The sequence below is a fragment of the Seriola aureovittata genome, chromosome 22 (assembly GCF_021018895.1).
Source record: "Seriola aureovittata isolate HTS-2021-v1 ecotype China chromosome 22, ASM2101889v1, whole genome shotgun sequence".
NCBI classification, from domain to species: Eukaryota; Metazoa; Chordata; class Actinopteri; order Carangiformes; family Carangidae; genus Seriola; species Seriola aureovittata.
The window spans coordinates 18,430,822-18,446,637 of record NC_079385.1 but is presented as its reverse complement, the minus strand read 5'-3'; the positions used below and the strand labels follow the sequence as shown (position 1 = coordinate 18,446,637).

General features: G+C 28.4%; 1 protein-coding gene across 1 annotated transcript; it reads right to left on the bottom strand.

The window, feature by feature from the left end:
• Positions 1-10,958: 10,958 nt before the first annotated feature.
• Positions 10,959-15,464, bottom strand: echdc3 (enoyl CoA hydratase domain containing 3). Its single transcript, XM_056368310.1, has 6 exons — positions 15,273-15,464; positions 14,175-14,296; positions 13,942-14,039; positions 13,248-13,448; positions 12,307-12,485; positions 10,959-11,875 (listed from the first exon to the last, which is right to left on the bottom strand). The coding sequence occupies exons 1-6, from the start codon at positions 15,407-15,409 to the stop codon at positions 11,722-11,724; spliced, it is 891 nt and encodes a 296-aa protein (XP_056224285.1). The 5' UTR covers positions 15,410-15,464; the 3' UTR covers positions 10,959-11,721.
• Between the last annotated feature and the right edge of the window lie 352 nt (positions 15,465-15,816).

Sequence of the window (15,816 nt, the reverse complement as noted above, 5' to 3'; positions counted from 1 at the left end):
ATACTATGACTTTTCATACTATGACTTTTTATACTATGACTTTTTTGAGTTTTTATGCCTTACTATACTATGACTTTTTTATTACTTTTTATGCCTTACTATACTATGACTTTTTTATGACTTTTTATGCCTTAATATACTATGACTTTTTCATGACTTTTTATACTATGACTTTTTTTTACTTTTTATGCCTTACTATACTATGACGTTTTTATGACTTTTTAAGCCTTACTATACTATGACGTTTTTATGACTTTTTATGCCTTACTATAGTATGACTTTTTATGCCTTACTATACTATGACTTTTTTATGACTTTTTATGCCTTACTATACTATGACTTTTTATGCCTTACTATACTATGACTTTTTTATGACTTTTTATATTATGACTTTTTTGACTTATTATGCCTTACTATACTATGACTTTTTCATGACTTTTTTTTACTATGACTTTTTTGACTTTTTATGCCTTACTATACTATGACTTTTTTATGACTTTTTATGCCTTACTATACTATGACTTTTTTATGACTTTTTATGCCTTACTATACTATGACTTTTTATGCCTTACTATACTATGACTTTTTTATGACTTTTTATGCCTTACTATACTATGACTTTTTCATGACTTTTTATACTATGACTTTTTTGAGTTTTTATGCCTTACTATACTATGACTTTTTTATGACTTTTCATACTATGACTTTTTTATGACTTTTTATGCCTTACTATACTATGACTTTTTTATGACTTTTTATACTATGACTTTTTTGAGTTTTTATGCCTTACCATACTATGACTTTTTTATGCCTTACTATACTATGACTTTTTTATGCCTTACTATACTATGACTTTTTTATGACTTTTTATGCATTACTATACTATGACTTTTTTATGACTTTTTAATGCCTTACTATACTATTACTTTTTATGCCTTACTATACTATGACTTTTTTATGACTTTTTATGCCTTATTATACTATGACTTTTTTATGACTTTTTATGCCTTACTATACTATGACTTTTTATGCCTTATATACTATGACTTTTTCATGACTTTTTATACTATGACTTTTTTTTACTTTTTATGCTTACTATACTATGACGTTTTTATGACTTTTTATGCCTTACTACTATGACTTTTTTATGATTTTTATGCCTTTCTATACTATGACTTTTTTATGACTTTTTATGCCTTACTATACTATGACTTTTTATGCCTTACTATACTATGACTTTTTTATGACTTTTTATGCCTTACTATACTATGACTTTTTCATGACTTTTTATACTATGACTTTTTTGATTTTTATGCCTTACTATACTATGACTTTTTTATGACTTTTCATACTATGACTTTTTTATGACTTTTTATGCCTTACTATACTATGACTTTTTATGCCTTATCATACTATGACTTTTTCATGACTTTTTATGCCTTACTATACTATGACTTTTTTATGACTTTTTATGCCTTACTATACTATGACTTTTTTATGACTTTTTATGCCTTACTATAGTATGACTTTTTATGCCTTACTATACTATGACTTTTTTATGACTTTTTATGCCTTACTATACTATGACGTTTTTATGACTTTTTAAGCCTTACTATACTATGACTTTTTTATGACTTTTTATGCCTTAATATACTATGACTTTTTCATGACTTTTTATACTATGACTTTTTTTTACTTTTTATGCCTTACTATACTATGACGTTTTTATGACTTTTTATGCCTTACTATACTATGACGTTTTTATGACTTTTTATGCCTTACTATACTATGACTTTTTATGCCTTACTATACTATGACTTTTTTATGACTTTTTAATGCCTTACTATACTATGACTTTTTATGCCTTATTATACTATGACTTTTTCATGACTTTTTATATTATGACTTTTTTGACTTTTTATGCCTTACTATACTATGACTTTTTTATGACTTTTTATACTATGACTTTTTATGACTTTTTAATGCCTTACTATACTATGACTTTTTCATGACTTTTTATACTATGACTTTTTTGAGTTTTTATGCCTTACTATACTATGACTTTTTTATGACTTTTTTATGCCTTACTATACTATGACTTTTTCATGACTTTTTATACTATGACTTTTTTATGACTTTTTATGCCTTACTATACTATGACTTTTTTATGACTTTTTATGCCTTACTATACTATGACTTTTTCATGACTTTTTATACTATGACTTTTTTGAGTTTTTATGCCTTACTATACTATGACTTTTTTATGACTTTTCATACTATGACTTTTTTATGACTTTTTATGCCTTACTATACTATGACTTTTTATGACTTTTTATACTATGACTTTTTTGAGTTTTTATGCCTTACTATACTATGACTTTTTTATGACTTTTTATGCCTTACTATACTATGACTTTTTTATGACTTTTTATGCCTTACTATAGTATGACTTTTTCATGGCTTACTATACTATGACTTTTTATGACTTTTTATGCCTTACTATACTATGACTTTTTATGCCTTATTATACTATGACTTTTTCATGACTTTTTATATTATGACTTTTTTGACTTATTATGCCTTACTATACTATGACTTTTTATGACTTTTTATACTATGACTTTTTTGACTTTTTATGCCTTACTATACTGACTTTTTCATGACTTTTTATACTATGACTTTTTTGAGTTTTTATGCCTTACTATACTATGACTTTTTTATGACTTTTTATGCCTTACTATACTATGACTTTTTCATGACTTTTTATACTATGACTTTTTTGACTTTTTATGCCTTACTATACTATGACTTTTTTATGACTTTTTATGCCTTACTATACTATGACTTTTTCATGACTTTTTATACTATGACTTTTTTATGACTTTTTATGCCTTACTATACTATGACTTATGACTTTTTATACTATGACTTTTTTTAGTTTTTATGCCTTACTATACTATGACTTTTTTATGACTTTTTATGCCTTACTATACTATGACTTTTTTATGACTTTTTATGCCTTACTATACTATTACTTTTTATGCCTTACTATACTATGACTTTTTTATGACTTTTTATGCCTTATTCTACTATGACTTTTTTATGACTTTTTATGCCTTACTATACTATGACTTTTTATGCCTTATTATACTATGACTTTTTCATGACTTTTTATACTATGACTTTTTTTTACTTTTTATGCCTTACTATACTATGACGTTTTTATGACTTTTTAAGCCTTACTATACTATGACGTTTTTATGAATTTTTATGCCTTACTATACTATGACTTTTTTATGACTTTTTATCCTTACTATACTATGACTTTTTATGCCTTACTATACTATAACTTTTTTATGACTTTTTATGCCTTACTATACTATGACTTTTTCATGACTTTTTATACTATGATTTTTATGACTTTTTATACTATGACTTATGACTTTTTATCCTTACTATACTATGACTTTTTTATGACTTTTTTATGCCTTACTATACTATGACTTTTTATGCCTTATTATACTATGACTTTTTCATGACTTTTTATATTATGACTTTTTTGACTTTTTATGCTTACTATACTATGACTTTTTTTTACTTTTTATGCCTTACTATACTATGACTTTTTTATGACTTTTTATGCCTTACTATACTATTACTTTTTATGCTTACTATACTATGACTTTTTATGACTTTTTATGCCTTACTATACTATGACTTTTTATGCCTTATTATACTATGACTTTTTCATGACTTTTTATACTATGACTTTTTTATGACTTTTTATGCCTTACTATACTATGACTTTTTATGCCTTATTATACTATGACTTTTTCATGACTTTTTATACTATGACTTTTTTATGACTTTTTAAGCCTTACTATACTATGACTTTTTTATTACTTTTTATGCCTTACTATACTATGACTTTTTTATGACTTTTTCATGACTTTTTATACTATGACTTTTTTGACTTTTTTATGCCTTACTATACTATGACTTTTTTGAGTTTTTATGCCTTACTATACTATGACTTTTTTATGACTTTTTATGCCTTACTATACTATGACTTTTTCATGACTTTTTATACTATGACTTTTTTATGACTTTTTATGCCTTACTATACTATGACTTTTTTATGACTTTTTATGCCTTACTATACTATGACTTTTTCATGACTTTTTATACTATGACTTTTTTATGACTTTTTATGCCTTACTATACTATGACTTATGACTTTTTATACTATGACTTTTTTTAGTTTTTATGCCTTACTATACTATGACTTTTTTATGACTTTTTATGCCTTACTATACTATGACTTTTTATGACTTTTTATCCTTACTATACTATTACTTTTTATGCCTTATATACTATGACTTTTTTATGACTTTTTATGCCTTATTCTACTATGACTTTTTTATGACTTTTTATGCCTTACTATACTATGACTTTTTATGCCTTATTATACTATGACTTTTTCATGACTTTTTATACTATGACTTTTTTTATGACTTTTTATCCTTACTATACTATGACTTTTTATATTATGACTTTTTAATGCCTTACTATACTATGACGTTTTTATGAATTTTTATGCCTTACTATACTATGACTTTTTTATGACTTTTTATCCTTACTATACTATAACTTTTTATGCTTACTATACTATAACTTTTTATGACTTTTTATGCCTTACTATACTATGACTTTTTCATGACTTTTTATACTATGATTTTTTTGAGTTTTTATGCCTTTTTTATGACTTTTCATACTATGACTTTTTTATGACTTTTTATGCCTTACTATACTATGTCTTTTTATGACTTTTTATGCCTTACTATACTAATGACTTTTTATGACTTTTTATACTATGACTTTTTTATGCCTTACTATACTATGACTTTTTATGCCTTACTATACTATGACTTTTTATGCCTTACTATACTATGACTTTTTCATGACTTTTTATACTATGACTTTTTTATGACTTTTTATGCCTTACTATACTATGACTTTTTATGACTTTTTATACTATGACTTTTTTGAGTTTTTATGCCTTACTATACTATGACTTTTTTATGCCTTACTATACTATGACTTTTTATGCCTTACTATACTATGACTTTTTATGCCTTACTATACTATGACTTTTTCATGACTTTTTATATTATGACTTTTTTGACTTATTATGCCTTACTATACTATGACTTTTTCATGACTTTTTATGCTATGACTTTTTTGACTTTTTATGCCTTACTATACTGACTTTTTTATGCCTTACTATACTATGACTTTTTTATGACTTTTTATGCCTTACTATACTATGACTTTTTATGCTTACTATACTATGACTTTTTCATGACTTTTTATGCCTTACTATACTATGACTTTTTAATGCCTTACTATACTATGACTTTTTTATTACTTTTTATGCCTTACTATACTATGACTTTTTATGCTTACTATACTATGACTTTTTTATGACTTTTTATGCCTTACTATACTATGACTTTTTATGCCTTACTATACTATGACTTTTTTATGACTTTTTATGCCTTACTATACTATGACTTTTTATGCCTTACTATACTATGACTTTTTTATTACTTTTTATGCCTTACTATACTATGACTTTTTATGCCTTACTATACTATGACTTTTTTATGACTTTTTATGCCTTACTATACTATGACTTTTTTATGCCTTACTATACTATGACTTTTTTATGCCTTACTATACTATGACTTTTTTATGACTTTTTATGCCTTACTATACTATTACTTTTTATGCCTTACTATACTATGACTTTTTTATGCCTTATTATACTATGACTTTTTCATGACTTTTTATACTATGACTTTTTTTACTATGACTTTTTAATGCCTTACTATACTATGACGTTTTTATGACTTTTTAAGCCTTACTATACTATGACTTTTTTATTACTTTTTATGCCTTACTATACTATGACTTTTTATGCCTTACAATACTATGACTTTTTCATGACTTTTTATATATGACTTTTTTGACTTATTATGCCTTACTATACTATGACTTTTTCATGACTTTTTATACTATGACTTTTTTGACTTTTTATGCCTACTATACTATGACGTTTTTATGACTTTTTATGCCTACTATACTATGACTTTTTTATGACTTTTTAATGCCTTACTATACTATGACTTTTTATGCCTTACTATACTATGACTTTTTTATGACTTTTTATGCCTTACTATACTATGACTTTTTTATGACTTTTTATGCCTTACTATACTATGACTTTTTTATGACTTTTTATGCCTTACTATACTATGACTTTTTATGCCTTACTATACTATGACTTTTTTATGACTTTTTATGCCTTACTATACTATGACTTTTTCATGACTTTTTATACTATGACTTTTTTGAGTTTTTATGCCTTACTATACTATGACTTTTTTATGACTTTTCATACTATGACTTTTTTATGACTTTTTATGCCTTACTATACTATGACTTTTTATGACTTTTTATACTATGACTTTTTTGAGTTTTTATGCCTTACCATACTATGACTTTTTTATGCCTTACTATACTATGACTTTTTATGCCTTACTATACTATGACTTTTTTATGACTTTTTATGCATTACTATACTATGACTTTTTTATGACTTTTTATGCCTTACTATACTATTACTTTTTATGCCTTACTATACTATGACTTTTTTGACTTTTTATGCCTTATATACTATGACTTTTTTATGACTTTTTATGCCTTACTATACTATGACTTTTTATGCTTATTATACTATGACTTTTTATGACTTTTTATACTATGACTTTTTTTTACTTTTTATGCCTTACTATACTATGACTTTTTATTACTTTTTATGCCTTACTATACTATGACTTTTTATGACTTTTTATGCCTTACTATACTATGACTTTTTATGCCTTACTATACTATGACTTTTTTATGATTTTTATGCCTTACTCTACTATGACTTTTTTATGCCTTACTTATACTATGACTTTTTAAGCCTTACTATACTTTGACTTTTTATGCCTTACTTACTATGACTTTTTCATGACTTTTTATATTATGACTTTTTTACTTATTATGCCTTACTATACTATGATTTTTCATGACTTTTTATACTATGACTTTTTTGAGTTTTTATGCCTTATTATACTATGACTTTTTTGACTTTTTATGCCTTACTTACTATGACTTTTTCATGACTTTTTATATGACTTTTTTATGACTTTTTATGCCTTATTATACTATGACTTTTTATGACTTTTTATACTATGACTTTTTTGAGTTTTCATGCCTTACTATACTATGACTTTTTATGCCTTACTATTACTATGACTTTTTATGCCTTACTATCTATGACTTTTTCATGACTTTTTATATTATGACTTTTTATGACTTTTTTGACTTATTATGCCTTACTATACTATGATTTTTTTGCTTACTATACTATGATTTTTTATGACTTTTTATGCTTACTATACTATGACTTTTTTATGATTTTTATGCCTTACTATTACTATGACTTTTTATGCCTTACAATACTATGACTTTTTTATGATTTTTTATGCCTTACTATCTATGACTTTTTTATGACTTTTTATGCCTTACTATACTATGACTTTTTATGACTTTTCATACTATGACTTTTTTGACTTTTTATGCCTTACTATACTATGACTTTTTATGCCTTTTATACTATGATTTTTATGCCTTACTATACTTTGACTTTTTCATGACTTTTTATATTATGACTTTTTTGACTTATTATGCCTTACTATACTATGACTTTTTCATGACTTTTTATACTATGACTTTTTTGACTTTTTATGCCTTACTATACTATGACTTTTTCATGACTTTTTATACTATGACTTTTTTGAGTTTTTATGCCTTACTATACTATGACTTTTTTATGACTTTTTATGCCTTACTATACTATGACTTTTTCATGACTTTTTATACTATGACTTTTTTATGACTTTTTATGCCTTACTATACTATGACTTTTTTATGACTTTTTATGCCTTACTATACTATGACTTTTTCATGACTTTTTATACTATGACTTTTTTATGACTTTTTATGCCTTACTATACTATGACTTTATGACTTTTTATACTATGACTTTTTTGAGTTTTTATGCCTTACTATACTATGACTTTTTTATGACTTTTTATGCCTTACTATACTATGACTTTTTATGACTTTTTATGCCTACTATACTATGACTTTTTATTACTTTTTATGCCTTATTATACTATGACTTTTTTATGACTTTTTATGCCTTACTCTACTATGACTTTTTTATGACTTTTTATGCCTTACTATACTATGACTTTTTATGCCTTATTATACTATGACTTTTTCATGACTTTTTATGCCTTACTATTACTATGACTTTTTTATGACTTTTTATGCCTTACTATACTATGACTTTTTATATTATGACTTTTTAATGCCTTACTATACTATGACTTTTTTATGATTTTTATGCCTTACTATACTATGACTTTTTTATGACTTTTTATCCTTACTATACTATGACTTTTTTATGACTTTTTATGCCTTACTATTACTATGACTTTTTCATGACTTTTTATACTATGACTTTTTTGACTTTTTTATGTCTTTTTTATGACTTTTCATACTATGACTTTTTTTGACTTTTTTATGACTTTTTATATTATGTCTTTTTTATGACTTTTTATGCCTTACTATACAATGACTTTTTATGACTTTTTATACTATGACTTTTTATGCCTTACTATACTATGACTTTTTATGCTTACTATACTATGATTTTTATGCCTTACTTTACTATGACTTTTTTATGACTTTTTATACTATGACTTTTTTATGACTTTTTATGCCTTACTTTACTATGACTTTTTATGACTTTTTATACTATGACTTTTTATGACTTTTTTTGCCTTACTATACTATGACTTTTTTATGCCTTACTATGACTTTTCATACTATGACTTTTTATGCCTTACTTTACTATGACTTTTTATGCCTTACTATACTATGACTTTTTCATGACTTTTTATATTATGACTTTTTTGACTTATTATGCCTTACTATACTATGACTTTTTCATGACTTTTTATGCTATGACTTTTTTGACTTTTTATGCCTTACTATACTGACTTTTTTATGACTTTTTATGCCTTACTATACTATGACTTTTTCATGACTTTTTATACTATGACTTTTTATGACTTTTTATGCCTTACTATACTATGACTTTTTATGACTTTTTATACTATGACTTTTTTGAGTTTTTATGCCTTACTATACTATGACTTTTTATGCCTTACTATTACTATGACTTTTTATGCCTTACTATACTATGACTTTTTATGCCTTACTATACTATGACTTTTTCATGACTTTTTATATTATGACTTTTTTACTTATTATGCCTTACTATACTATGACTTTTTCATGACTTTTTATACTATGACTTTTTTGAGTTTTTATGCCTTACTATACTATGACTTTTTTATGACTTTTTATACTATGACTTTTTTATGACTTTTTATGCCTTACTATACTATGACTTTTTATGACTTTTTATACTATGACTTTTTTGAGTTTTCATGCCTTACTATACTATGACTTTTTTATGCCTTACTATACTATGACTTTTTATGCCTTACTATACTATGACTTTTTCATGACTTTTTATATTATGACTTTTTTATGACTTTTTATGCCTTACTATACTATGACTTTTTTATGACTTTTTATGCCTTACTATACTATGACTTTTTATGACTTTTCATACTATGACTTTTTTATGACTTTTTATGCCTTACTATACTATGACTTTTTATGCCTTACTATACTATGACTTTTTATGCCTTACTATACTATGACTTTTTCATGACTTTTTATATTATGACTTTTTTGACTTCTTATGCCTTACTATACTATGACTTTTTCATGACTTTTTATACTATGACATTTTTCTGACTTTTTATGCCTTACTATACTATGACTTTCATGACTTTTTATATTATGTCTTTTTTATGACTTTTTATGCCTTATTATACAATGACTTTTTATGACTTTTTATACTGACTTTTTATGCCTTACTATACTATGATATTTTTATGACTTTTTATGCCTTACTATACTATGACTTTTTATATCTTACTATACTATGACTTTTCATGACTTTTCATACTATGACTTTTTATGCCTTACTATACTATGACTTTTTATGCCTTACTATACAATGACTTTTTATGCCTTACTATACTATGACGTTTTTATGACTTTTTATACTGACTTTTTTATGAATTTTTATCCTGACTTTCTTATGATTTGTTATTCCTTAATATACTATGACGTTTTTATGCCTTACTATACTGTCGTTTTTTTGACTTCTTATGCCTTACTATACTATGACTTTTTATGATTTTTCATACTATGACTTTTTATGCCTTATTATACTCTCGTTTTTTTGACTTTTTATGCCTTACTATACTATGACATTTTTATGACTTTTTATACTGTCGTTTTTATGCCTTACTATACTATGATATTTTTATGACTTTTTATGCCTTACTATACTATGACTTTTTATGTCTTATTATACTCTCGTTTTTTTGACTTTTTATGCCTTACTATACTATGACTTTTTCATGACTTTTTATTACTTTTTTTTTTTTTTTTTTTTTGGGGGCTTTTGTGCCTTTTATTGGACAGGATAGTGGAGAGAGACAGGATTTTTATGACTTTTTATGCTTTACTATACTACGTTGTTTATGACTTTTTATGCCTTACTATACTATGACTTTCTTTCAGTAATACTTAAATTGAGTTGCAAAGTAGATATAACCTGCAGCCTTCACAAGTTTTTGTCGCCATTCCCATTACAATGTATCTATTTAATATCTTCAATTTTCAAAGAACATCAATGCAATTATTAATTTAATGATACTACAGTTTAATTTCACGGGCCACCCACTGTTGCTTAAAAGAAACAAATCGCAGAAATCAGGTGTACAAGAAATGCAAAATGAATCATTGTCACAAATAAAAGAAAAAACACACAATTGATACAAAATTAATTCAAAATTGACCTTGAATCCAAAAAAGTGAATATTCTATCAGCTTGGTGTTTGGATGCTTCATGCCCCCTTAAGAGCTCTTGTTAACATCTCTCTTCACTTTTTAAAGTACAAATGCTTATTCCTTTGACATTATATCAAAGATATTTTCTAACACAGTTGTTATCTTTTACACTGATGATTCAACCAGAAGATTTTTGTGTCCATCCAAGACTGGGAAGAGCTTAAACAGACAATCACCAACTTCAAAGTAACCCCTCCCAATGTGTGAGCCTATTTATTGCACAAATACTGTACACAGAGCAGCATTCTTTAGCTTCATGAGTCAGCCAGCTTGAGTCCTCTGGATGGTATATACATTTCCCTCTCATCTCCACACTACAGTTTTTAAGGCACACAGTGGTTCAGCTATTTGTCTGAAGTCACAGCAACAATGAGGGAATCCTCTGGGAAGATGAAGTCAACAATTCAAACTTCAATCCTTATCATTACACAACTACATTTTAACAGCTGTGATGCCAAATCACTGGCTCATGACTGGTGCTAATTATTCCACACCATCTGTACCAGTCAGGAAAAATGACTCAGTGACTGTCACTCCAACAGTCCATCAGTCATGGGCTTTTTCTGCTCTATTGCTCCACACTGGCTTGCGTTTCTCTATGAAGGCCCGGATACCCTCCTGTCCGTCTCTCAGAGCCAGGTTGTCGACCATCACCTTGGAGGCAGTGGCATATGCTGCATCTCGGCCTTGAGCCATTTGTCTTTGGAAGAAACAAAGGAGGGGAGAACAACAACAATTTTTCACTAGGAATCCTGATTATTATCGTAATTTTTTATAACATTTTATCTGTCACTGTCCCATATTTAAAGTTTGTTACTGGTTTATTATAAAATTGACAGTCTCCGGCTTAAATAAACATAATTTTATGTGTCTGGTACTTCTACTATCTGTCACCCAACCTCTGTAAGCGTTACCTGCATTTATATAGCATGTGGATTTCCAGTGATAGAATCATTGAAAAAATTATGAAACTAATGAATGAGAATAATGTTTTCCTGATGGTAAAATGCTACATACTGATTATTAGATTTGATTTAAAGTGATATTCAACCCTTCCATGGTTCTTGGACTTTAAAAAAACACTGATAACCACAATGCAAAAGGTGAAAAAGAGTCTGTTTGCACTCTGACCTTTGGAAAGTGGCTTTGCCGAGGGCTACGACGGGTCGGCTAGCCTGGCACACCCGCTGGGCAATGGCCATCGTCTCCTCTTCCAGTCGCTCTTCTGGCACCACCTTACTTACCAGGCCGTGCAGCAGAGCATCATGGGCTGAGATGGGAGTTCCTGTGAAGAGCATCTCCATGGCAACCTGGTAAAAAGAGAAGAGCAAAGGGGTATATCAAATACAGCTTGATACTGCATATTTGTAATAAAAATATAAATCTGATCACATTATATCAGCTGATTAATTTGTAACATACTGTAATCATGTACAATTAACATGACAAGGAATTTGGTTATTATTTGGCAGGATAAGAGGAACAGTGAAAAGGTGATGTCTTAAAATTCCTTGTTTTGTCTGACCAAAAGTTAAAAACTTAAAGACGTTCAATTTACAATAAATAAATAAATACAGTAAAACAGTAAAACATAGAAATATGCAAAAATTTTGAGAAGCTGGAACATAAAATTTTGCATTTTTGCTTTATAAAAGACATCAAAGAGTGATCACAATTTATTTTCTGTCAATCAACAAATCATTATTTCAGCTCTAAAGATAACTAAAGACTAATTTTGAACCATAACTGGAAATGTAATTATTGTAAAGAATAGATAACAATATAACAAAACTTAATTTACAAAACATAACCTTCAAATAAAAGTGTAAAATTCTGTGAAAAAGCTTTAATGTGATTAATTTTTTCTCGCGCATTTGCCAACATATGAGCCAATACTGTTTTTTGTAATCAGCCAATCATTTCCCCTATTTCTAGATAATAGATAATAAATAATCAAGTGTCATTTTCTTGACCACCATTGGCATAAATATCACCCTGACACTGGATTACTATTGAAGAGCCACTGTATTGGAAAACATTAGCATGAGCTAATTGTGATGGGTTAGGGTTACCTTCCTCGGCACGGCTCTGCCGATGGCCACCGCCGGCGTCGAGCAGAACAGACCCACATTGACACCCGGAGTGGCGAAGGTGGACTTTTCCGTCACAACAGCAATGTCACAGCTAGCAACGAGCTGGCAACCAGCCGCCGTGGCAACACCATTCACCATGGCGACCACCGGAACAGGTATGTCTTGTATGAGAGTCATTACCTCAAGCATAAGAAGCCAATGAGTTATGAGTCACCTTATGAAAATAGTTAATAGTGATTATTTATTTATTATTAATTATCAATGGGCGAAATATGTTTTCAGTGGAGCCTGTAATAATATTGACAGTGATAAAACAATGGATTGGTTGTTTAAGTAATTTATGTATCCATCCAAAGTATAAATTTCCAAACATGTCTTTGTTAAAGCTTCTCAAATGTGAGTTTTTACTTGTTTTTTTATTGATTCCATGTCATTTCATTCATTAAACTGAATGTATTTCGCTTTTTGACTATCTGAAAACATCAGCTTTTCGATGTTGTGACAGGCATTTGTTATGTGTAAATTGTATACATTTTACATGCTCATCGATTAATTTATTAATTAAAATAGTGATATACTGGTGGCTTTTTAGAACAAGTTAGTGTATTAAAGATGTATTCAGTCAGACTGCATTATATCAGAGGTGAACGACACTCAAGAGAGACTAACTCACCTCTGCACAGGTGTGAAACACCTTTGTGTGATATTCTCTGCCCTGAGCTGACGTCAACTCCTTCAGGTCGTGTCCGGAGGAAAACACTGGACCTTTGGCTAAAACACACAAACATGCAAAGTTAAACCAAGATGCTTCTCCCGCTCACTCACACACACACACACACACACACACACACACACACACACACACACACACACACACACACACACACACTTATTAAAAACACAGACCTGATAGGATAATAACTCTGAGGTCTTCACTGTCGACATCAGTCAGGATGTTCTCTCTGAGAGACTCCAGCATGGACAATGACAGAGCGTTCCTCTTCTTGGGATTGTTCAATATTATTCTCCTTGAACCCAAGAAGAAGAAGAAGATGTTACATTAACTTATTACATCTACTGGCACTGTCTTGCTTTCTGTTCTCAGCGATCAAGTATTTTATGTGGGTTTAGTAAAAGACTTTTGTGCGTTTGGCAAAGAAAAATAGACAGAGTGAAAATGCTGTATTTTTCCTCCCTTACATACTGTCTATCTAATGGCTGCATAGTTTTACAAAAAAACTAACTAATAAATTAAGTGATGGGAGAAGTATTCTTTTTTTAATTTAAGTAAAAGTTGTAATAAAATAATGCAGAAATACTCAATTACAAGAAAGACCTGCATTCATAATGTTGATTAGGTACATGTGATGAAGTATTTTCCGCATATAATGAACTCTTTAAAGAGGAATAATCTGGTATCTATATTTCTTTTTTTGTCTCACAGTTTTATTGCAATGTGGTTGTTTTTTTTCAATGTGCCTTTTATATTATTTTTTCATTATATCTTATTTCCATTATATTTATTTTTAGAATCTTTTACTACTAGTATTTATTGTACTATCATTACTCTTGCAGCACATGTTTGTATTGTAAGTATATTTGAATGTTTTCCAATAAAGGTTGGAGGAAAAAAAACAGTATGTAAAGTAACTTATTGGTGGTGCCTCCAGACCCTTAGAGAGAAAAGTTTCATTTTAGTATTTTCTTCATGTCCCCACACTGCTTTATATATATTATATTTTATTATTTTGAATACACTGATGACGTCCCAATGTTGACATTGCAAAAATATGCTTTACACAGTAATAATATTTATGCCGAATTTACCTTGAACCCCTGTCATGTGTAACACAGTATTATATGAACAGCTGTGACACGCTTTTGCTGTTAAAATCTACGTTCTCTCCTTAATTCGACTGTTTCTACCGGTCAGCTACTTGTACACAAGTATTTACAACAGTTATACAACAGTTCTGAGACGACGGACGCATTTCGTTGCTGCACCTTATTCCGTTGTTTTGTTGTCTCACCGTCAGCGGCTCCGGTTCGGTGTGAGAGTAAAACCGGGTTCCGGTCAGCAGCGTTGTTGCCCTGCTGAGCTGGTACACACCGACAGCCCTGCTCAGTAAACCACAAGACATGTTTCACCACCGTCACCGCTTCACCTCTCCGCTCTCCACTCTCACTTCCGTGTACGATGACGTCAACGACACGTGATACTACGTCAGAATAAATCAATAGACGCGCTTTAAAAATAAATAAAGAAATAAATAAACTAGAAATTTTCCTGAAGAAACCATAGCAAGACATGTACACACACATGCATGTATGTGTGAGCAAGAAAGTGACTATATACATGAACCTAAAAACATGAAACACATGATGAGTGTTTGTGTCAAGTGAACATAATGTTTTGATGTTATTTTAACAGTCCTGAACATTTGTGATTGGGGTTTACAGTGTATGTAAAAAAGACACGCCAGAAGAATTTAGAGAAATAAAAAGGACAACCTTTCCCTCTGAAATTAAGTGGATTGGATGCTCAAAT

Coding starts and splice junctions, on each gene's coding strand:
- echdc3 (XM_056368310.1), bottom strand. CDS start 15,409: ATGTCTTGTGGTTTACTGAGCAGGGCTGTCGGTGTGTACCAGCTCAGC. Junction 14,297..15,272: donor CAACAAAACAACGGAATAAG/GTGCAGCAACGA, acceptor CTTGGGTTCAAG/GAGAATAATATTGAACAATC. Junction 12,486..13,247: donor GCAGAGCCGTGCCGAGGAAG/GTAACCCTAACC, acceptor TCTTTTTACCAG/GTTGCCATGGAGATGCTCTT.